At 38.4% G+C, this 24,573-nt stretch overlaps 1 protein-coding gene and 1 long non-coding RNA gene across 4 annotated transcripts in view; one reads left to right on the top strand and one right to left on the bottom strand.

Moving 5' to 3' along the window:
* The window catches only part of ABCC8 (ATP binding cassette subfamily C member 8), an 80,626-nt gene that overhangs the window by 3,805 nt on the left and 52,248 nt on the right, over nucleotides 1–24,573 (bottom strand). The window contains exons 21-37 of one of the 2 annotated variants that reach the window (XM_075755031.1): nucleotides 23,587–23,667; nucleotides 20,864–21,001; nucleotides 18,293–18,418; nucleotides 17,474–17,573; nucleotides 16,612–16,859; nucleotides 15,762–15,922; nucleotides 14,562–14,631; nucleotides 13,713–13,870; nucleotides 12,366–12,458; nucleotides 8,737–8,839; nucleotides 7,184–7,297; nucleotides 6,432–6,552; nucleotides 6,129–6,259; nucleotides 5,367–5,445; nucleotides 4,351–4,459; nucleotides 2,695–2,798; nucleotides 1,206–1,339 (exon numbers count right to left, since the gene is read on the bottom strand). In XM_075755031.1, coding sequence (XP_075611146.1) covers nucleotides 1,206–1,339; nucleotides 2,695–2,798; nucleotides 4,351–4,459; nucleotides 5,367–5,445; nucleotides 6,129–6,259; nucleotides 6,432–6,552; nucleotides 7,184–7,297; nucleotides 8,737–8,839; nucleotides 12,366–12,458; nucleotides 13,713–13,870; nucleotides 14,562–14,631; nucleotides 15,762–15,922; nucleotides 16,612–16,859; nucleotides 17,474–17,573; nucleotides 18,293–18,418; nucleotides 20,864–21,001; nucleotides 23,587–23,667 — 2,070 coding nt within the window. The remainder of the gene's footprint in view (nucleotides 1–1,205; nucleotides 1,340–2,694; nucleotides 2,799–4,350; nucleotides 4,460–5,366; nucleotides 5,446–6,128; nucleotides 6,260–6,431; nucleotides 6,553–7,183; nucleotides 7,298–8,736; nucleotides 8,840–12,365; nucleotides 12,459–13,712; nucleotides 13,871–14,561; nucleotides 14,632–15,761; nucleotides 15,923–16,611; nucleotides 16,860–17,473; nucleotides 17,574–18,292; nucleotides 18,419–20,863; nucleotides 21,002–23,586; nucleotides 23,668–24,573) is intronic. The other variant, XR_012835774.1, reaches the window with a different exon arrangement.
* LOC142602094 (uncharacterized) overlaps nucleotides 1–24,573 on the top strand; it is a 53,621-nt gene that overhangs the window by 8,924 nt on the left and 20,124 nt on the right. The window lies entirely within an intron of this gene.

Below are 24,573 nucleotides of genomic sequence, written 5' to 3'. Positions count from 1 at the left end.
CTGCTCTCCAGTTAGATAGCCCTGCTCACTCCTGCCACCCCCACTGCCTCTGAGCTTCAGCACCGACAAGAGCTGTGCTCTGGCTCCCAAACCCTTGCTATCCTGACCTCAGTTTTACAGTGAGGAAATCAAAGATGAATTCAAGGTGCTGCAAGGCTGCCTGCACGCTGGCGCCTCTGCGGTGTGTTCTTCAGCCTGCTGGAAGCCCAGGAATGTCCCCGCACGCTGGGGGCACCTAACACCAAGGGGTGGCAGGGATAAACAAGGGAGTGTGCTGTGCCTGGCATATGTAACAGTGGGGATAATATTTAAGATGGTCTTAACATATACAGTCTCACTCAACAAGTACTCATCCTTTGCTATTCAGGAAACACACTATTGTGCACCAAACTCTGCCTAGAAATGTCACTAGCACAGATACATATCTAAAAAACAGATAATAGCAAATAAAGGTATCTCAGGAGAGGAACTATATCATCAATGCGTCAAAATTCAAAATGCATTTTAACTGGGCTGCGTACAGTATAATTCCCAACTTTACTGACACGTGTAACACTAACATTTTACAGAACTAAAAATTGTAGCTGTTAAACCCCTCCAATTATATTCTTACTCATAGAATAATGATGAAGAATGAAACATTTCTCGTAACAACAAAAGACAAAAAAACCCCTTAAGAATGTACTGTTCTATTTGGCTAAAATCCAGTCTGTACACTATTATTGTGTGGTTTAACCTCTGTCCAGCAATTTCAGGCAATTAATGCAATAATCCGGTATGTCTTTTCTATGTCTCTTTTTATTTCCTTGACTCTACTTTTAAGCCTTCTAGCTTCCTGACTTGTCCTGTCCACCATGCTGGAGAAATCTGTCTGCTCGCCAATTTACCCTTTATTGACCATCCCCGCTGACCTTCCAAAGCTTTGTTTACTTCAGGAAATCAAACTGCCAATGAAAATAACCTGATTCATTTTCCTAATGCAAGCAATGCTGGAGTAACTACTAAACCCCTAGTAAAATGATTTAAAAGCACTTTAGATTAGTTAGCAATGACTCATAACTACCTGGACTTGTAAATATGTCTCCACTAAATATGGTGTCAGCATATCACAGAGTAGATGGAATTGCTTTCCACCTTTTTCTTCACATATTAGCAGTTGTCCCCTCCTCAAGGAAAACAAGAAATCAGAAACACTCCAAACTCACTGTTGCCATATCAATAGAGGCTGTGGCTTCATCCATGATGAAGATGCTCGTCTTCCGCACAAAAGCCCTTGCTAGGCAGAACAGCTGTCTTTGGCCCTGGCTAAAGTTTTCACCCCCTTCCGTGACTGTAGCATCTGGAAATGATATAGCAAAAACAGTATTTATGGGGTTTGCATATGTATGTGTATGAGAGGGTCAGATTAGAGTAGAGCATGTGCTTGGAAAATAATGTTTCACTTTCAGCATAAACGTTTTCAAAGTAACATTTCCTAGGTCTACAGCTGCTGGTGACCCAATTTTGCCTGTTTACTTCCACTGTTCAAAACAACCTTCTATGTTCTTTATATCTATTAGACATCTGTCCTGGTTTTAGATGGGATAGAGTTAATTTTCTTTCTCGTAGCTCGTATAGTGCTGTGTTTCGGATTTACTATGAGAATAATGTTGATAACACACTGATGGTTTTAGTTGTTGCTAAGCCATCAGGGACTTTTCAGCTTCTCATACTTGCCTACCAATGAGAAAGCAGGGGGCACCCAAGAAGCTGGGGGGGGACACAGCCAGGACAGCTGACCCAAACTGACCAAAGGGATATTCCATACCACATGATGTCGTGCTTGGTATATAAATGGGGGGTGGGCCAAGAGACAGTGCGGCTCATGAACCAAGTATCAGTTTTGGGTTGTGAGCAATTGTGCTGTGCATCACTTGTTTTGTATATTCCTTTATCATTACTGTAATAATTATTATCCTCTTCCTTTTCTGTCCTATTAAACTGTCTTTATCTCAACCCACAAGTTTTACCTTTTCTTTTTTTTTTTTTTTTTTCCCCTTCTGATTCTTTCCCTCATCCCACTGGGGGAGCAGAGTGAGTGAATGGCTGCGTGGTTGTTTTAGCTGCCTGCTGGGTTAAACCACAACATCATCGAAGTAGCTGAGGATGTTTAAGAGCGAGTTTCTCTGGAACACATGCATTCTAGGACACTGCATCTCGCTGCATCCATCCATCTCAAGTGGCATCCATCATTTCTTTACCCTAAGGTTGTATAACTTACCATTTTTAAGGGATTTTTTTTTTTTTCCCCCACGGCCAAATGATTCACACCTTTAAGCTTTTGAGATCATCCTCCCTGGACATGACTATTGGAAAAAATACAAAAGAATGTATTCTAGATAACATCTGTCTTGTTGACGCCTTATTTGAATTCACAGGACGCGTAAACCTCAATGCTTCATAATGAAGACATACTGAAATAAAATAATAATTTTACCATTGATTGGAATAGAAACAGGATTCTGCCCCACAGGTAGAGTTGGTAAGGGACTTAGATGGGTATATGACCTTTGCCTGCAGGCAAGCACTTTTTGTCACCTTCCATAAACCTAAAAAACCTTTTCTTCAGTAACTACCTTTTTAATAAATAGTAAATGTGAAACAGCAATGTTGTGAACACTGGAAGCAATCTTCTCAAGAAAGAAGTCTTATTACCTAGGCCCCCAGGGAGTGCTTTCACCACATGCTTGAGCTGAGCTATTTCCAATGCTTCCCACAGCATGCTGTCAGTGCACTTCTTCTCAGGGTCCAAGTTAAACCTACAGTTACGTGCAATTCAAGAATATCAGTCAATATAAACTTCTGCAATGTATTTCTTTTTTTAGTGCGCTTAGAGACAAACCTGCAAATAATCAGAATTGTATGCTAAAGACCTGGGCCTGATTCTGATCTGTCATTGGTATAAATCTACTGAATTTTGCGAATTTGGTCAGCATTTATACCAATGTGATTAAGAACAAAATTTGACTCAGTTGAGCAGAACAGGAAAAGCTTCTTGTTTTGCAGGTATCTTTGTGGTTTTAGAGTTTCTTTTGTTCTGAATAAATAAATTCTCATGTTTTACTAGAAAAAGTTCTGAAGAAAAAAAGCTGTGAATATAAGCAGTTTAAAATTAACATTCATTTTTTAACAAAGGCCAAAATTCTACCATCTCTTTCAAATGCAAGATCTCTTTGTTCTTTACTGCTATAGAAATGCTAAACAGAACAATCAAGCTTCATACTGAATTATGAAATGCACTTCACTACAACTGAACAAACCTTGGATTTATGAACAGATGAATGTTATTTTAGCTTGCTGTATCTCAGAAATGATAACAACAAATGTGAATCTCATAACATATTAATATATAGAATGATAACCAGAAATAAAAGATTCAGTGATGTGTGACACTTTTTATTTTTACTTTTCACTCCTGCAGTATGTGCTGTGAATGACCAATGCTGGCCTAAATACATTTTTAATAGGTTAATTAAAGGTATACGGTCACCTCCTCTTCTGACATGGATGAATCACGCTCTATTCAGGCAAGTTCAGGAGATAATCTTGGGATCTGTTTTAGTGTTGAGTCAGTAAACTACAGAAGCCTGTATCATTTTCAGTGAACTCTAATGCCTTTTATGTAGAAACTGTAACTGTAGGTGATGTAACTGCACTGAGGATTGTACTGTTCCTTTCTAAGGTAAATGCCACAGACATAGGGAAGGACATTTGTTTGAAACTGCGGAGCTTTTTGCCACTGTCTACTGCATCATCCTCTCAAAGAAGGTGTTTGATCTCACAGATGAAAGAATGGTTCAAAGACTAGAAAAGCAACATGGATATAGGCTCCAGGATAAAACACTCCAGACCTCCCCACAGTACTTCTCATATTGTTCTATTGCTTCCTCTTTTTCTACAAAAATTTTTTAGTCTGCATCTGTTTCATCTGATGTTTTAAGGCAGACAGACGAAAACAGATGTAGGAGAAAGAAGGTTTCAAGAAGTGCCGGGTTATGGACATTTGATCAGTGAGCTAAACGGATTACTCAATCCTGGAGGAATAAATAGTGGCTTTCCCTACTTCCCAGGCATGGGATGTTTTCTGCTGACAGCATGCTGACCAGGCTCAGGCACTGGGAAGGTGCAGTGTGGCAGAGGTGAGTAACAAGCACAGGTAGAAGGCAGTGATCCTCTCTATTCCAACTGAGGAGACCAGAATTGGACAGTTTGCTATCAGCAGTTCTGTAAAAATCACTATATAGTATAATTATAATATATAATGGCATATAAGACATTATATGTTTTTTATTGCTGGTGCTTAGTGCTTACCGGATTGTTCCACTGAATAAAATAGGATCTTGGAGAATGATTGACAGCCTGGATCTCAACGTCTGCAGGGGGAGCTTAGCGATATCTATGCCATCAATGATAATCCTTCCTATTCAAAAGAAAATGGACAGTCTGCTAGACTGTTTGTCCTGCCACACAGCTGCTAGAAAAGACATGGCTCACTTTCAGCACACAATACAGCACAGCAGGAACAGGCCTTGAATTGCATATCCCCTTATTCACCAACGAAACAAGTTTTGGTTAAGCAGCAAGCACAATTCTCTTGAGACCAAGCATGAGCTGGGAAGAATGCAAAGTATAACTGTAATGTTTTATGAATGATTAGACACACTACTTATCTGCTTGATCATTATAAACATCTATCAAAAAACAAAGTAGGAGGTTAATTCAACCAGGGACTAGTTACCAGGGGGAAACAAGTGTTTCTGAAAGCCAAATTACTATTGAGCACTTTGAAATTTTATCTCCACATACAACTGTCTGGCTCTGCATAAGGGCTCTGTGGGTGACATGGCTGGGAAACTGAGGCTAAAATTTTTTGAGATGCACAGGAAGACACTTCGTGAGGCACATGGACTTGGCACACATAGCAGGATATAGAGCGGAAAATTCCAGGGCAGCATGCCAAACTGCAATCCACAGTTGCTGAGTTTTCTGGGCCCAGTGGGTCCTATCTGTGCCTTGTGCGTGGATCTTTCACTGTACTTGAACACCTTCTCCTTTTATGCTTTGCTCCTACTGTTGTGATTTATCAGCACAAAAGGCTGTCCTGTGTCACTCTCGGACTTTTGCTTCTCTCAAGTAGAGTTTTTATTGATCCAGCTTATCAATGGCACAGCTGTTAGGTAACAGATGATATCATATTTAAACAAAGCCAGAGAGTGTATCCTGCAGATTCAAAAATTGCACTTCAAAGCTGCTGCTGCTGCTAAGGGAAGGGCACCAAAGCACCTTCAGGAGTTAAGCTCAACTGATATGAAAAAGTGTAATCTTACCCTCAAAAGTGTCAACCATTCTGAAAAATGCAAGAGAGAAGGAGGATTTTCCACTGCCTGTTCGGCCGCAGATCCCAATCTGTGACACAGAAAGCAGATGAACATCAGGTGAGCAGAAATGGATGTCGGTATTTGACACTTAAGATGCCTGGATGGAGGAACTGTTCTGATCCACACGATTCTTACGTTCTCCTGAACTGAACTGGCAGTAACAGAGTCCCTAAGTTCACTCTTTAGGGGTCTGAGCACTTAGGGATAAATCAAGGCCTATATACAAGAGCAATAGGAGAGTGACACAGAGGAGCAGAAGGAGGGCTGGCCAGGCAAAACTTAGGATTGTGAGGTGGCCTTGGTTAGCAGAAATGACACAGGCAAACAAGATGAAGGAGGAAAAAAAAAAACAACAGAGAGAAAAGACACAATGAAGCAGAAGAGCAACTATGGGAATAAAGCCAAGACTGCTACATGGGAATGATGGAAAGTAGGTCTAACACAATAAGGAGTCACTGTCACTTCTTTTGGCACAGTGTGCTGACAGCAGGACACTGGGATACTAAGAAGTGGTGTGTAGTTCTGCCTTCTCACTCTACCGTATGCGTAAACACACCAAACTAAGAAACCCGCAGACTGCTTTCCAGTGCACTACATTCTTTTAGAGCAAAAATTCTGTAATTCCATCATCAAAACATACTGTGGTATGGTTTTTTCAACTCTGATTTCTATGCTGTGAAAAAGCTTCTCAGAATAACTATAGTTCTTTACCTTTTGTCCTGGAGAGATGTGGGCATTGACATGCTTTAGCACTGGCTTTAAGTTGCTGTCATATCGGACACTGAGGTTCTGGATTTGGATCTCCCCTCTGTCTGGCCAGTTCTGAGGAATCTGTGAGGAAGCTGTACCAGGAGCACAGGGGAGGAAAAAAAAAACACCCCAAAACCAAACCACTCTCTCATAATAAATTCATCAGCTCATTAAGTTATTTACTACATTTTTCATGGTAATACACTGCAAAATCATTAAAATTTCAGCAAGCTCCTTCTGCATGCTGAACAAAACTGCACTTACAAAGGAGCCCTTCGTAATTTTCAGCTTCTGTTTTGAGAAGGCCATTGATTCTTTTCACCGCACCCAGCTGGATCTCCATGTCAGCCAGGTTACGAACCATCCAATTCAGATAGTTAGACACCTGATGTAAAGCAAATACACTACTAAATTCCAGATTTTTAGTAGTTTGCATCATTTGACCAGCATTCATTTCATTTCTCAGCAGTAACACTTGTTCAGCCTTAATAAGCTGATGTTGTGAATGAACTGTACAGTACACATCAACAGGGTGACAACAATGACTAAATGTTAAATTTCCTAACTGCAGTGCATAGATACTTTAGTGCTATGGACATCTGATCTACATCAACAGGAAAGAGGGAGGGGAACAGTAAAGACAGGTGAAAAGACATCATCTTGGTAACTTAAGGTTTGACAGTCTATAGAACAATGTACAGGGGCAAGTACAATTGATGCACTGAAAAATTATTCTTCACAATGGAAGACAATACAAAAACATGATTCGACTTGGTCATGTTTTGTAGACATATTTGAACTAACACTTCAATAAATATTTTATCTAAAAACTGAAGAAAGCATATGCTCAAATACGTCAACCATTGAATGTGAACTGAAGTTAACACATGGTTTCAGTGATGTTACAGTACCCACTACAGATGTACAGACACCTTCAATCTTCCTGTTCATCTTTGTGCCCTGAAGAATTACAAAGAAACGTTTGGGAGAGACAAAAAGGGTCCTGAGATTCTTACCATAAGAGCATAGGTTAGTCCCAAGCCTACAAGTCCTGAAGACAGTTTACGATACAGGCAACTGGTAATAGAAGTGACAGCTGCTATGAGTACCACACATGCTCCAATGTACTCCTAAAGGAATATGAATAAGCTCCATCACTGTAAGTCTACAAATTATTAAAATGTTCTCATAACTTTGCATACCAAATAACAAACCCATTGCACAGTCTGAAATACAGGCAGAAAACACCACATAACTCCATACAGACCCTGCCTAGGAACCCATTCTCATTGCCTTCAGCGTGGCACTGCTGTTTGGAAATGCTGTTGTACACAGAAGGAGTTGTACCAACACTCCTAATCATCTTCTGGAGAAGTCAACACAGATATCTTAAGTATGTAATAGAGGCGTCTGAAACCATGCAGCTGATGTTACCTGAGATAGGAGGGAAATGCTCATGTGATCCCCTCTGTGAGTTGATCCTCTCTGCCACTGATGATTGACTGCTAGGAGGCATGGCAGTTGCTGCTGGGTGGCTACCATCCATATTTGTTCTAACAAGCTGTTCTTGCACTGCACGTACCTATTAGTTGGACTGTGTCCACCCATGATGAGCTTTTGATGTTTTATTTTAAACCATTAGTGATTTGACTTCCCACAGACAAGTCTGAGTAAAATTATGTGACAGACTAGAAAATGAACTCTGTAGGAGGGAAATTGTCACTCGTCTATGTATGTATTGCTTAGTGATATAGGCATTGATCAGAATTAGGGACTTCAGATGGTCTAGGACTGAACATATAAAAGGGTAATAACATTTTACTTAAGTCATTGTCATTAACTCAATATCTGAATTTAAGTAGCATAAGGTACCAGCTAAAATGGAGTCCAAAATGGAGGTATACAGTGTGACACGAAATATGAGTTAACAGACACTTAGCACATATAAAAGGTGGTACTACACCTGTATCTAACAAAGTCTGATACAAATATCGCCATCCATCCACAACATAGAATTTCTTCATTTGCTTTTTGTGGAATTATTTTTAATACATAATTTTTCAGGCCAAGCTACTTTTACTGAGTACTTTAAGGAAACGGGCACCTGAACATCTTTGGCATTCTTCAGATGACCCCAAAACAGGCACAAACCTGTCTATACCCTTCTGCTCATTAAGAGAGCTTCCAAGATGTTGAAATGTTCCTGGGAAGCCACAAAACAAAGGTCTGCTGACACTGACTAACACAGTTCCATAAAGGCATCCTGGCTGGCGGCACAGCTCGACCACCAGCTCTGATCACTTTTCACACACAGAGGAGCCAACGTGACCTATAAAGCCTATTCTTGTCTTGGAGAAACAGCTGCAGGCTATGGGGAAAATTCATACTCCATTCAGTTTCCAGGATGGGTTGGGCACACGTTCATTACAGAGAGAGACACATACATATAAAGGGCAAAGGTACAGCTTTGAAACCCATGTGAGGCTGGACAACTGTTGGATGCCTCATCAGATTGCTTGGAATGAAGTCAAATAAATTCATTGTATATACAAAAAAATAATGTACTTGCCATGCGGACTTCGAGCCAGCGATTGGCAGCTGTGAGAAAAAGGGAAGCGATGTTGTTGGAATCTGTGTATTCAAGAAGTTTTTGTCGAAATTTGGCTTCATATCTAAAAAAAAAAAAAAAGGAAAAAAGGGTCAGGCCTTGGGGTCTTGGAAAAATGAAAAGTAAAATTTAATTCAGGGAGTATATGCTTATGGGAAGCTTGACACACCTATCAATAGTTCAGAGTGACATCATCTGTAGACTTGTATTAGACACATGCAAACTGTATTTGTAAAGTATCTTCAGGAGTAAATGGATGTTATTGCATTGATGAAACTATGTGGGACTTCTGGATCAAACTGGGCATTTTCTAAATGTATTTTACTACATGGTAACTCTAAGAGACACAAATCTGAAACTAAAAAAAATAAAAATATATATGAGAGAGAAATAATACATGCATGTACTTGTGAAAAGTATTAGTACTGTGGAATGTAGTTCCTCTTCTCACATCATATAAGTTCTAGTTTTAAAATTTATATTACTGTAGTGCCTAGAAATTGTAACCATTTATAAAGTATAAATTCCAAGTACCTTCAGTCATGATAGCTCCAGTGTTAGACAAACACGTTTGTCTATATCACTAAATAAATGGAGCACTTTGGAGAACACAAGTCCAAGCACATGGTGCAACAAAAAGTAACAGACTGGAAAGAACTGTGTTCTCCCCCAGATGAATTAGCCACAGAACAGAAGATTAATGGCAAATAGGTCTGTTTACAGTTTATTATAGTGGATCTGCACACACTCATCAGAGCAGCTGCATCAATGAATTCTGCTTTAAATTCAGCAGACATGGAAGACGATTCCTTGTGACACCTATTTAGACTGGTGTCTTGGCAAGTATGAAAGTCAGCCAGTCACCTCTTTTATCTGGGCATATTTATTTGCATAGGTGTAAATTAACGTGATGTTAATAACAAAGTGTATCAATAATTATGTCTAATAATAAAGAAGTCTGGCACAAAAGCCTTTTCCAGGGTAGTAATAGAAGCTTGAAGGTCTAGTTCAAGCACCCCAAGAATGCCTTTATTCCCCCTTTATTACATTAGCAAGTTTGTTAAACTTGCTAATCTCCCCCTATAAACTTTGCCCTATTTATATCCTTAGCTATTATGGTTGCAACCAGCACTACTTATTTATATACTCAGCTCTCCTTATACTGATACGAAAGAAAGATATGTTTGTTTTGTTTAAGTATGAAATACATGGCTTAGAGAAGCTTCCAAATTTGTTCACTGCAGAGTATCTTAATCCTTCTTCTCAGTACAGTAGAATAAAGTTATGACTTTACATAAATCATTTATGCTTTTGAGGAAAAGAAATAAGTGCCACTTTGTGGAAATAATCTAGCTGTTCACAACTTAGTCATGTGCCAAGACATAAAAGATATGTCTGCTGTGTGCAGTGGAGAATGGCTGGCTCTGAGCATGTTGGTGCGTTTGCATAGCCTAGATTGGCTGCTCCTGAAAGTGAACATTAGTGTCACGCAGTGTCAAGAGTTAGCGAACCCTGCCTTTCCTCAGGACTAATTACCCTCAGTGCCCTACTATATAGACATGACTGTAGTGCTTCTGGAACCAAATCAGTTACATTTAACTTTCATATTTCTACACCATGACATATTATGTGATGCAGATATGCCTTAGAAGATGTGAGGTATGCATATGCCCATGGAATGGGGATGCAAAGTTACCATTATTGGTGGGGTACTGCAGAATTACAAGAATTTCTCTTCAGAAAGTGTCCCCAGGTTACCAGGCCTCTCAGTATACAGATCAGTCTTTGCAGAAGCCTTCACATTTACATTTTATTGATTATTTAGCACTGACACTATCTGAAATGTCAGATAGCAAACTATAAATCAGGCCACGGTATCTGCTGAAGGTGTATTTATAGCTGCAGCAGTAGCTGTCTTTCTGGTCTCCCCTTGGATTTTTTGTACATTTCTTGTCTTACGTATTATGAGTAAGTGCAGGATGGAGAGTTACCAAGGGTAAGGCCACTTCAGGAACAACTGGCACCTCCCAACTTTATGACTGGATTCCTGAATTAGTGTTATTTTTAGGGATGCTCAAGCTAGCAAGTCTAAACTCCCCTCCTGCTAATATGTTAGGCAGCTGTAAAGTTACACAGTCCCAAAAATAGCTAGGTTACCAGCTGATGCAGGAGGCTGGCAGGCAGATGGAATACAGAACTTACTGAATGCACATGGCTGTTGGGTCAGACACACTTCAGTTACTGCAGGATTTAAGAAAAAAAAGGCACCAAACACAATTCTTTGACAGAGGAATTAATTGCAAGGTGACAGGAAGAATCAAGAGGGAATGCTCCAAATGACTGAAAATATTACCTAGATGGAATTGAATATTATTCATTATATCAATACCTGAAAATATACTCTAAAGATCCTCTTGATGAAGTAGAAGAATATATGGATAAATTTAAAAAGCAACAGTTAAAAGAGAAATTGAATTTTCTTAAAACTGAACAGTCATAGCTACAAACTAGAGAACACTGTTGACACTTAATGAATTAAATATCCAATAACAGTAATTAGTAATGGAAAATACTATGCTGTTCTACCACTCTTCAGGAAGCTACCTTCAGTCAAAAAGAAATAAACTCTTTAATTGGTTGTTCTTTCATTAAGATATTTATATTCTATTTAGAATAGTGTAAGAAAAGTTAACTTTGTGCATTACTTGTGTTATAAAATTAACATTATAGGTTAGGAGGAATAAGCACTACCATTTCAAAGATAGAATTCTAACAGTAATAATTAACTGACAAAACGTGTAGACATTTAGATGAGATGGGTGTGGAAGACAGTTGACCACATTTCAGTCAACTGGGAAAAGACAAGAATAGCAGTAGCGTAGGGAAAGCAGCTGGAAGGCTGAACAGTAGTTTTATTGGTACCTCTACTAGTCTCAGTGTGACTGCCATTTTTGTAACATAGATACACAGCCCAGGCACGTTATCAGATATTCCTGGGCTGTTCCTGTGAGCTTATGTGGATGGAAAAATGAATCAAAACAGGTATTAAAAGACTTTGTCTCCAGCTTGTGTATTTTCAAAATCAGTATAAACAACCATATTTTCAGCCAGCAACCTGAAAAATAACTTAGGGTGCTATTGTATCCTCTGAAATCACTAGCATGCAGTTTATCTTATCAGGACATCGACTCACAAAAATTAATCTGGCATAACAAGTTTCTGCATATTAGTTGTTCCATGGAAACTGTCCAAGCACATAGTCAGCCACACTGCATGCTGTGGTAATTGCAAGCTAATTTAGCTTCTTAAATCACATTTGCCCACAAGTTTTTTTCAGGCTGCATGCAAGCGTATGGGGAGTTACTGTAGGGCAGCTGACACACATTAGCTTGTTTTTCTACAGTAACTCCTTTGCATGCAAAATGCTTAAAGATTTTCAATGTTTTGGAGTTCCCCTTCACCAGTGTTTTGGGGACTCTGGATTTTTCAGGTGATCCAAATAACAATTACTTAAAACTGCACAATTGCAGAACAGAATCATAGATAGATATTCATAAGCGAGTTAATGTATGTTTCTTAAAAAACTATACCTGAAGGCTCGGATGGTGGTAAGACCTTCAACAGTCTCTGAAAAATGGGAGAGTAGTGGTAGCTGAGTGCTGTCATCCAGCTGCTGCAGGTCCCTGGAGAGAGTTATGAAAAGAATTTTGTAAAAAGCCAGGTATTTTGGGCAGTTACTCTCTTGAAATAGGTCTGGGGAGTGAAAGGGAATATCATCACAATAATTATATGTGGAAGGTTCAGATAGATTGCAAAGCAGTGTTGCATGTCTCTGAGCTGGGAATGAAGACCCCAGGAGGATTTTTCTTTTAACATTTGAATACAAACAGTGCTGGAGTACTGAATGGGTCTTTTCCCTTCACTGCCTTCCCTCCTGTCTCCTATATCCCTATTTCTTATACTCAGTTGTTTATTCATTTAAACACCATTCTAGCTCTATGCTGAATAAAAATTTAATGGGATATTGCAAATAAGAGCTTGGGATAAGCAGAAGGTAAAATGCAACTTCCTCTTTCTCCCCTCTCTATCCTCAGATGTCAGCACAACTTCTCACTGAGCTAACAGTATAACTCATACACTCACTAGAGTAAACGAGAGCCCGCACTCATCATTAGGTTGTGCTTCTCAATTTCATGTTTAGTCAACAAATCAGTGGAAGCACATGTGGGTTGAAATTCTATTTAGTCTCAGTTCCTTCCTGCGTGAAGTAAACCGGTTGCAGGCTCTCTCTCGATCCATGCATACGTGAAGGGATAAATGCAGCATTGCTGCAAATGATTCTTGAGTGCCACCGGCAGGGTGGGGAGAGGGGAAGGGGCAAGCTGTATGACTGTAGAAGGAGAAAAATCACAGATATAGCTAACTTTTTTCAAGTTGTTAAAAACTAAAAGGCACCCAGAATAAGAGAGGATGCTTGTGCACGTTGGATCCTTAACAGGCAGCAGTACCACCATGCATTCTCCAGTCTCTCCCGGGCTTTACAGATTTCCATTTCTGCCTGGATAGGCAGACATCAGTTTCCTTCTTCTATCACCACATTTTCTTGGACATACCCAGCATGCAGCCCTTGGGGAGGACAGAATCCAGTTGGGGTTTTTGTGTCCTGTGAACTCTAAGAAACTTCAATCAGGGACAAAGACCCTGCTCATGCCTCCCAGAAGTTCTGCTTGAAGAGCTGCAGATAAAGGCACTTGTAAAATGACACATTTTCACTGTAGTGGATTTGGCTCACTTTCAGACAGAGCCATGGCTTTGACAGAACTGAATTTAAACATGAAGTTCCTCAGCACTGCAATTCTGCAATGCAATTATGCAATGCAATCACGCATTGCAGAAGATGTTTCTATTGCCAGAATGATACTGGTTTATGCTCTTACCGTGATGCGACTCGGAAGTACTTCTGGATGAAGTAACACATGATTGCGAGGGGAACCAGGGCAATGAGAAACATTGGTGTGACGTATGAGATGACAGCAAGAGCAGATACACATAGCAAAGTGGAACGACTCAAGCACTCCAGGGTAGCTGGAATGTGCTGTATAGATAAAGAAGAATAAGCACACAGAATCTTCCATAACATAGCAAGTTTAAACCAGAATTATTTCATTTTGCTTTCTCCCACTTACACAAGGAAAAAAAAATTTGAGGATTTGAAGCACTAAGTATAGAGGTCTGCTTTTGAATTGACTGCTGAATTTTGGGAAAATCTGAAGGGATTTCTGTGGGGCTGCTTCATATGTCTGCATTGTGGACCACAATCCTCATGTCAGAGAATGGGATGCAACGGACGATTTCAGCATCTGCATTGATCCTATGAACTGGCAGTGCAGTCTGGGGTAAATCCTGACAATTTGAATTTCAGTAACTTCTATTTTGGGCAACAGCATTTGCCTTTTTCTCATTTCATTTGCTCATATGTGTCAAGTGAATGTGTTTACACACTTTTTTAAAAAGTAGATTCTCTTAATTTGGGGATATCACTATTGATCTAATTTCACTTCCCTTTTCTATGCAGGGCATCTTGATCAAATAATGTTTTTTCAATGTGCATTTAAGATGAAGAATTCATTCTGAACCTAGAAAATCATGATGCAAATTGATATAGTAGTCAAAATCATAGATCATCAGTAAACTTCATCTAAATGAGTCTATAATAAATGAAAATCCAGTCTTTCAGACTGGGAAAGGTAGGATAACTTGGGAGCTTGAATATATTTATTCAGTACCTGGTCGATGGTATTGCAGTCAGCTGAAAATCTGTTCAATATACTTCCCAGAGGTGTTGTTTCAAAAAACCTAAAATGAGACAAGGAATGGGAAAGATTACAATACTTATAGTAGAATACTTTTAATTTTTTTTTTTGGTCTTCCATAAGCTAGGTACTATATCACAGACACAAATATATAAATTGACAAACAGTAAAATTTCTCATTTTTCCCCATAACCATGGCTTTCCAATAAAATGGCAGACTTGAATGTAACTCAACAACAGCAAGCATGTCCTCAGCTCCCTCTACTGCCTAAGCTATGCAAATGACATGATTACATTTTAAAAAATCCTTTCAGATTTGCAATTTGAGGTCTCTTCAATTCATAAAAAATGCAAGCTAAGTTAAATTGCAAGTCTTGCATTTTTCTGGGAATAGAAATGCATAACTAAGAACAACTGTTGGAATAATATATTAAAACCTTTCCTTTACATGTGTATATGCAAAATACAAACTTCACTATTGCTCTGTAATTGTTAACTGTTCCATAACTCATGTTGAAAAAAAAAAAAGGAAAAAAGTTTAAAAAAAAAAATCAGATGTTTTCCATGTATATTATTTCACCATGATTTCTGGGTCAAACACAGTTAGCTTAAAAATAAGAAAGTATTTTTCCTGATGTTCAGTAACAGCTGCAGGTTTGAATCAAGCTACAACTCTCCTTTCATGCATTAGAAAGAAAACTTATGCAGGACAAAGGCCTTTAATGGTATCTGTGCATGCCAGTGTACTCCAGTGATGCCTGTGATGACACTTGTCTAAGCTCATTATCTTTCATAGGCTTGCACAATCACTGTCAATTATTTCCAATAATTAAGATGATGATGCACACTATGAATGAACTGTACAACACATTGATCAATAATTGTGTTTTCTCCCTAATTAAAAACAGAAAAGAGAAATTAAACATGCAAGGAAGTAAATCTCTAAAGTCACAGTCAGGCAGGAGAGATGTTTGACTAGTGTCTAGGAACTTGAACAGCCCGGGTACCATTTTCAAAAATTGCTCAGTAGTTTGATACCTGGTGATTTTCAAGGACACTTAAAAAAATGTGATTCACAGTCACTTCTTAATAAAAACTGTGCTTAGAAGACTGCCTTAAAGTGAGAAACACAAAATGGGTACAATACAATTTGTATTACAATCAGAGAAATACCTCATTGGAGCCAAAATAATTTTATTTAGTAAAGAAGAGTGTAGCTTTTTGGTGACTTTCAAGCCAGTCCATTCTACCGCTATTGATGTGACAAGACATAATACAATTCCGAGACAGCAGAGAATGCTGAAAACTTTTGAATATGGAGAATGGTTGAAATCCTAAGAAACAAAAAAGAATAACAAAATTATTGACCGTAAATTATGTTTAAAAACACACACAGAGGACTGAAAAATTGTATGGACTAAATCCTTTTTTATCCCTAAATTAAACTGCCAATGATTTTCAACCATCTTAAGCCACTATTTATTATCCTTTGGAGAAAGGAGTGTTTGCATGAAAATAAGAGATTAATCAGAAATTTAAAATCACAGAATACTAAAAAAAAACCCTGAAAAGATATATTTGATAGTTTCATCTGAAGGAAAAACCCATCTTCACAGCATTTATTATGGCTTTGTTGTTTTGGTCTATTTTTTGAATAGGAATAAAATACAATAGTTTTTTATTTTGAAATACTAATTTAATATTAAAACCCAGCATCAATAATGCATCTTTTAGAGATGAAAGCGTGACTCCAGTGAAACCATACACGCACCTCTCAAACATTCATGTGGAGTATTTGTAGGCAGTAAATCCCAATAAAGAGAACAAGCCCAGTTCTAGCAAAATCCCTCCACTACTGCTTTATACACTGTGTACCTGAAAATGCATTAACCCTCAAAATACTCTGGAGTGGCTCTATTACTAGTAATATAGCACATCACATACAAATCTTGGAGCAGAGGTTGACAGTGGGAGATCACCACCACTTAAATCATAAGAGGAAGGTGAACGAGGCATTGCATACCGCACAGTGAGAGCAGTTTTTCAGCTCTAGCTCTGTCTTTTCAGCAATGGCATCTGAGGTCCAGTGCGCCAGGCAGTAGTCAATGGCCACCATCACCGTGTGCTTCAGCAGCTGGGACAGAACCAGCAGTGGCAGAAGGAGGATTCCTGCTGCGCTGAGGTACTTGCCACAGGCTCTCCAGGGCATCTTTGCTCTCTGATGCAGCACTGAAGACAGGTTGTCTTCATCATCGCTTTCTGTTACTTCTTCTGCAATGCACACAAAAAAAGTACAGCCACACTGACTTACTTATAGAGACCTTTCATAGGGACTGGCAAGTGGCAGCTATAAAACAGGTCATCTTATACAGGATAAAGAGTGGCTTTAAGGTGAAATTACCTGCTCAGGCATGCATATATTAACCTGCTAAAGTTACCAGTAATGCATGCTGAAAAGATACAAAAAAACCTTAGCACTAGACAATCATTGTCTTCAGCCATGTTTTTGCAACTTAGAAGTACTGGCTTGTTAAAAATTAATTGCAACTTTTTCCTAAGTAAAACCTTGAACAAATGTGCTTAGCTATTGCCAGGTTTGAAGCTCACCCAGCATAAATTACTCAATATTATTGCTCTTTCGTTATCAAATAATGTTCAAGTATAAAGAAAAAAGTCTCAAAAGTTTGGAGGAAGCTATGAGTTCTGGATGCTTGAAATCATTGTAGTCCAGCAGTAAACTCAATAGAAACAGCCCTCTTACAAGTCATGACCCACACAAAAAATGATTATTCTCTTGCCCATTTTAATAATGTTAATTAATTCTAAAATAATTTAATTGTGAAACAGTAATATAGTGGTACTGGGCTCAAAGGGTGCCCTTTTACCTTCATCCTCTTCATCATCTTTCAGCGGACCTTCACGGGAATACATAGTCCTCCGGAGATTCGTTCTTTCCAAAACAGTTTTTCTTTCAATAATAGTCTCCTGAAAAAGGGACAGTTTGTGTGTTTTCAACCAGAGAATTAATAAAAAAAAATTACTAGCTGTGACAAAACTTGTTTCCAATCAGAATATCAGAGAAAAATAAAAGCAAGAATTTTCCAGCAGGCAGTCATAAATGATTGATTTGCTACCTCTGTATAAAACCAAAGGACATAAATTAGATAGATGATATTAATTTCAGGTTGTCAATCCCAGCCCTCCTGGAATCTTAACTTGGACAGATACCCCTAAATTAAAAAGAACTTAGATTAATATCTCATTCTTGCTATGTTGTAGTATTAAAGACAAAATGTGTTAATGATTTATAGAGCTTGATATATGCATATACCCAATGCAATGAGTAAATTTAGGCATATTTATAGAAGCAGTGGTCAGTATTACACATTACCAATGTTTTTCCCCTAAAATGGCCCCATTTAATATTCCTTAGACAAGAAAATTTTGATAGGCCTTCACTAACAGGAATGAATCACAGGCAACAGTATCAAGGAAGTATGACATGTCCTGATAATGGGAAAATGGAACTTCTCTTAATAGATCAATAATAATGGTAATAGTCATACTACTCTCATACTAGTTAGAAATCACACACAGCATGTCAATCCTTGCTAATGCTTTCAACCTAAAAAAAAAAAAACAAACAAACAAAAAACAAACGGTCAAATGTTTTACAAATGTCTATTGCCCTGCTCATCAAAAACCTTCTCCAGCTCTTGGTCTTGCCGATTCATTAACGTCTTCCAGTGTTCAAAGAGCTCAGTCTCTGATTTCTGAATGTCCTTGAGTGTTCCTTCTCTCTGGATGTTACCATCTTTCATTGCAATTATCTAAAAAGTTTAGAAACACAAGTGGTAAGATAAATAGCCATGTATCTCTATTTATTTTAAAGCTATGGTGCTATGCCTGGACAGAATTTTCTCTTTTTTAAAATAAAGAATATTTCTGTGAACAAATCTGTCTTTTTAAAAGACAGTGAAGTTATATTTCAACTCTATCTCCTTTACTCAAGATGCTGCAAAACCAGAAACTTCCTATACTTCATGCTTTCAGAAAGGAAGGCAGCTTTTAAGTATGAAAGAACGGGGTCCCTGTCAGCAGACAGGAGATTGCATTACTCTTCCTAAATACAAGTCATTAGCAAGATAAGATTTTAGAGTTCTCTTACCACCTAAAAGGAAAAGGCTTTTAGCAACACACTGTGCACAGCATGTTTTGCCCTCATTCAGGCAATTAGAGATGAGCATGCTGGCTCCACCGTCTGTTTGATATCATGGACCTGATAAGGAAAAGCTAGGGAATTTGAATCCTTAAAGCTTTTAAAAGCATAGATAGCGGACACAGTTTGAAAAAAAACTATATATGCAAGACAAAGTCAGAAGGGTGTGGTTTCCAGGTTTATATCAGTGTAACTACATTATATACACAGTGTAACTACCTTCACTTTAGATCTGACAAGGAGAATTGGAAAATGAGGCATGTGGATTGTAAACCCACGTGACATCATTAGAAAATAGTTAATGCAGTATTTATTTTTCTCTCTCCCTGGAAACTCAGAAATTTCCATGGGCAGGGGCTGGAGAGGTGGGGAAATAACCTATTCCACTTATTGCTAAGAATTTACACCAGAGGAAAGGAAAAAATAAAGCAAACAAGGATCTTTCTGTGGCCAATTTATTCAGAAAACCTGTAATTGGGCTGGACCTCGAATTCTTCTGAGGGTTTTGCTGCAAAGATTTAGGAGGGCCATCAGATAGACCTCCAATTATATTTTTATTTAAAATTCCTTAATAAAATAAAATAAATATTCCTGATGCACTCCATTGGGTAACACTTGCTAAGGCTTAATGACATCTGTGCTTAGGAAAAAAAAAAACAAAACCAGAACTATTTCTTAAGAATTTTTTTTTATTATAAACTTAATTAATACAATCCTTCCTGCCCTAGAGTCTGTTTGGAGCAGTATATTTCATGAAACATTACTGAAACCCACTTAGAAGATAATAAAAATAAAATAATTCTCATAGAGTATCTCATAAAATGTGAACACCTAGAAATGGGTCTGACATTCATAAAGAAAATGAAAAATATTATACTGATACAAGGCCATAGCTGGGCATATTAAAAAAAAAAAAAAAAAAAAAAAGCCAAAATATAACAATTGAAAAAGAAGAAGCTAAGTTGCACCTCATAGAAAGGGGAAGAAGGCAGAAAATTCCTGTGTCCTGAGAGACGCTAACCAGAAAACCAGAACTGTGTTGAGAACAGTAGTAATTCTTAAAGGGGTACACCTGAGGGACAAGGTCACAGCAGACACCATAAAGGATAAATGCTGCCCACCAAAAACATGATCAGAAAAACAGTAACATCTATCTGCAACTTATAGCAAGCCAATATGTAGAACAGAAAGCAGCTGAAATATGATTATTTCTTGAGACAGAACAACTGGTGCTAAAGTCTGAGCAAGCTGCAAATGAGAGATGAGTCCTGCTAGGAGACATAGCTGCAGTCATCAGTCCTCGTGGGCAAGCCGACCTGTGATGTAGCTCGATAACTGTAGGAAAACTAAGCGCAAAGCCAGTGTAAACTGATGAACTAAAAAAACAAACTCCAAAAAACCAAACCTCCTTATCCTACTTGATTTGCTTCACCTTTGACATTTGCAATTACAAACTGTTACAGAAACCATATCTTGATTTTTTTTTCTGTAAACTGCAAGATATAACAAAGAAACCTAACGAAACAATTGAATACTACATATTTCTTAATTTTTTGTCAACAAAGGGTAAAAATGTTCTTGAAACATTATGTACTAGTACTAACAACAAGGAAATACTGTTTTTTTCCTTGTATTTCCATGCACCTCAACATCCATAAAAACACCTTTTTCTGTGACAGCACAGACAAATTCCTAGTAACATCCCAGACATAGGCAAACACATCACTCAAACATTTCACTGTTTCGAGATCAAAAAAATGAACAAAATTTTCTGGTATAACTAAAGAGTTTGGATACTCAATATATTTTAAATGCAACCTGCTTTCATGAGACTATTAAATATCAGCTCTGTGAAAATCCAACCTATTTAGGTGTTCTAAGGTGGAAATCCCAAAATTATGGCACCCCAAACTCAGTGGCTAATTTTCAAAAGATCTTTATGATGTCTCTTCTCACTAAACCACCACTTGGTGGAAAGATGAAGCAAAAGCTTTGTTTGTAGCAAGACATGCCACATTCATGCCTTCTCAGAAAAAAGTGGGAAGAGTTTTCTTACCCAGTCAGCATGGGGTAAGTACTGCAGCTTGTGAGTTACTAGCACAATGGTCCGCTTGTCTTCCCGTAGCATTTTCAGAATCCCTTCTTGCATAAGATGGTCACTTAGGTGGATATCCAGTGCAGAAAATGGATCGTCCTGTCACGAGGGAAAGAGGTCAGCTTTTGGAGCCAGCATTTACAGGATTTACGGAAACTGACAAAATTTAATACCAGTAAACCCAGTTAGATCCACACAGACAATCAATGGAGGCCATCAGAAGATGAAAATTGTTTTGAGGAATGTTTTTCTTAAATTACATAACAACAAACATTGAATTGTCTTTCTGCAGTGAGTACTCAGACATACGGTAATGTCAGCTGTGTAAATGCTATGATTTCCTGAGGCTGGCTGGGAACTGCTCCTCTTAACAGATGCGCTTCATAGCCTATGTAACTGCAGTACATTGTTTCTGTCAGACTCAAGGCAGTGCAGGAATGTATGACTATGGCATATATTACACAAACTGCTCCAGGGACAGTGACAAAGAGCACGTTTTTATTTCCCTTGTACATAATTGCCTTCTGATTTTTTTTTGATCCATAAATCAAAACTCTATTAAAGAATCACAAAAGGAGAAATATCAATCAGTTTGATGACTCTGCTCAGATGCTCTATTTACAATCTAAATTATCTTATTGAGTCAATGAATTACATGCGATTAATTTAGGCATAAGCTAATATGTACCATCTTTGGGGGGACTTGTTTACATAATCCTATTTATATGGAATTACAAATCAATTATTTCTGCTTGGACTACTAATACTGGCTGTAAGATTTACTTAGTATTACTTCATACTATTATATCACACTAAACCCAGGATTTCTTAAAAATAAAATTTTGTTTTCTTTTGTCCAGATGTTTGCTGATAATGTAGGACTGAATTTGAACTAATTCTGCTTTCTCTGAGCAGCATCATTGCCACCAGTTAGTTAGGGAGACACATAGGCAAAAAGGTGACTGCTTTAGAAAATCCCCTTTAACTTTTATTCCCTTCAATTTTGCAACAACTTATATTGTGCCTGCATTAGATACTTTAGTATTGTTGCTTTCATGTATCTACAACACCAAAAAGATCTGAAATCAACAGTGATAAATACGACCACTGAAATTCTAACAGAGCATCATAACATAGAGCACTTTAAAAGTGCTTTTGAAACACAGTAACTTCTGACTGTGATACAGAATTTATCCTCAAAAATGTGCGTGCAACTGTGTGTGCACTGTGCTCCCAGAGCAAGGATGTATGTTGTCAGCTTTACTGCTGCACTCTTCTGACCTGGCACAGACCTAAACACCATTCTGAGCCCCGAGACTGTGCACAGAGCCGCCTCATCTGCAATGCTGCACCTTTTCAAACTGTGAATGCCAGTTCATAGAACATGACACTCCACATCGTGGAGTCAGGCGAGGATGTTCATTAAGGCGGCACTCACTATATATGATTATAATGATGCATTGATTACAAGACACCTGGAAAAAAATCAGTTCGTGCTACAGGACTAGTCCAACATGTGACAAACAAAACATGCTGATTGACTGAATGTAGTTAAGAATAAAATATGTAATGAATTATCATACGACCTTTTTCATCTCTACAATGATCACAAGAGGTTTAGAGAATATGAAAGGTTATTGACTATGAGGTGCACACTTGCGAGAGAGAAGTTTCATAAGCATTTGTTTACAGAATCAGTCTTAAAAGAACTGAGTGTTTGCAAATACTAACATATAGGATTCCTGATTATTTTTGAAAGATTAATAACTGGAAAAAAGTTTATTTGTAGGTGCCTTTACATTATCAAACCACAAAAGAACCATAGGAGGTTACTGAGTGTCCTGCACAAAAGGGCAAAAGTGACAAAACCAAGTTACAGCCCAATACTGGATCTGCTGATTTGCAGCACCTGGGCCAGCTGCTCTCTAGTCTCCTGCACTCTGGTCGTTGCCCAGAAATGCCCTACACACAAAGCAAGCACATATTGATAGGCCTAATTACAAGGAAAGGTGTAAGTAACCTCCCAGACTTTTAGGCATGACCCCTAATGTGCACAGCTTTTTTAATCCCATGTGACTCATGTCTCACTGTCATAATAGCTGGTTTCAAAGCTCCTTGAAAACTGAGCTTAAGAAAGAAGTCCTAAATTGGAAAGTCAGCAAGCTCACTACTAGTGAGTGTGTAGGATGCATCCATTTTCCCACCTACTAAGTTTTTAGAGCCTGCTCTCACTCCTTTCTCCATAGCACTTCTGCTGAAGTTGGGACAGGATATACGACAAGCAGTTCAGGGTGGGAAGACAGCTTAGTTTATTGCAGTAAGGAAACATCCCAGACACAGGACAATAATTTTAGGCCTGAGACATCTTAGGAATTTCATTAATACAGCTGAGTATTAAATTTCTAAGTACCAAAGATAAAAACAAGGGTCAAAAAGAAATTTCAATAGACTGAGAGGGGAAACATCAGCATTGCAATTTGTATCCTAATACCTATCTGTCCATCTGCACCATTTACAAAATGCATCTTACCTGCAGGCTAGCTAACAATGGATATAACATAAACAGCGCACATTTGGCTTAGCTCAGTGAAGTACAATGTTCTGTGTGTGTTACCCATGAAATACTCTAAACGCTCGCATCTCATGCTTCTGTTTGCAGCATAAACGTAATGGCACCTACTCACCAGGAACACAACATTTGTCTGCTGGTAAAGTGCTCTTGCCACACTGATGCGTTGGCGCTGCCCTCCAGACAGATTAATACCCTGGCGATAAGCAGGAGAAAAACAATCAGACGGTTATAAAAACATCAATTGAATATTCATATTTTGATTTGATTATCCACAGAAGACTTTCTGGACAAAGAAACCCAGAGAAATTTTTCAAAAGTGTGGGCCTGCAATTCAGCTGGGGGACAGTGCACAAATTGTTAGAAAAGCCAGAGCCCTCTGTCTGGAGCTGTACTCCATACATACCAGAGGGACGGGAAATGTAATAGTTTGTGGTGACATTTAGGTGGCACAGATATTTTGCAGTCAGTCTAAACTAGACTTCTACTCAAAAGTTAGCCTTATGAGTCTGGCTGTGTCCTGTTTTTTATTTATTTTTATAATCACATGCTGTCATACCGTGTCAGCTCCATTTTATACTATAATCAGTAATTGCTAGCTGGGAGGTCAGACCGTGTTGAGGGAATATTACCTGGTTGTTATTGTACTTGTTTTCGGCCAGTAGTCCCCTGCTACCACCCTGCTCTGATCCTGTGATCCACCTGCAGTTTCACAAACACCTTAAGTTCTCATGAGCCAGTACTGTTGCCAAAAGACACCACCCTACCTTCTCCTTCCCCTCCACTTCCCTCCTCCTGTCAAAAAACATTGGTTGGGCTACACAATGAATTGGGCTAGGAACTAATCCATTTAAAATTAACGTGGTAGCCGGTGCGGAGATTAGGCATGGAAATGTATCCTTAAATGTATCCTTGTGTGGGGTGGTTTGTTTTATTTTGGGGTTTTTTTGTGGTTAGGTTTGTTTGGGGTGGTTTTTTTGTCTGTCTGTGACAGTGCCCATATATGCCAGAGTAAATTGTTTATTAATTGTAAATCTGTGACTTCTGTTTCCTTTCTTGTCACTCCCTAATCTTCCCTGATGTGATAAAGCTTAGATTGCCA

This window comes from Balearica regulorum, chromosome 5 (genome assembly GCF_011004875.1).
Source record: "Balearica regulorum gibbericeps isolate bBalReg1 chromosome 5, bBalReg1.pri, whole genome shotgun sequence".
Classification (NCBI taxonomy): domain Eukaryota; kingdom Metazoa; phylum Chordata; class Aves; order Gruiformes; family Gruidae; genus Balearica; species Balearica regulorum.
This window is presented reverse-complemented; position numbering and strand designations above follow the sequence as displayed.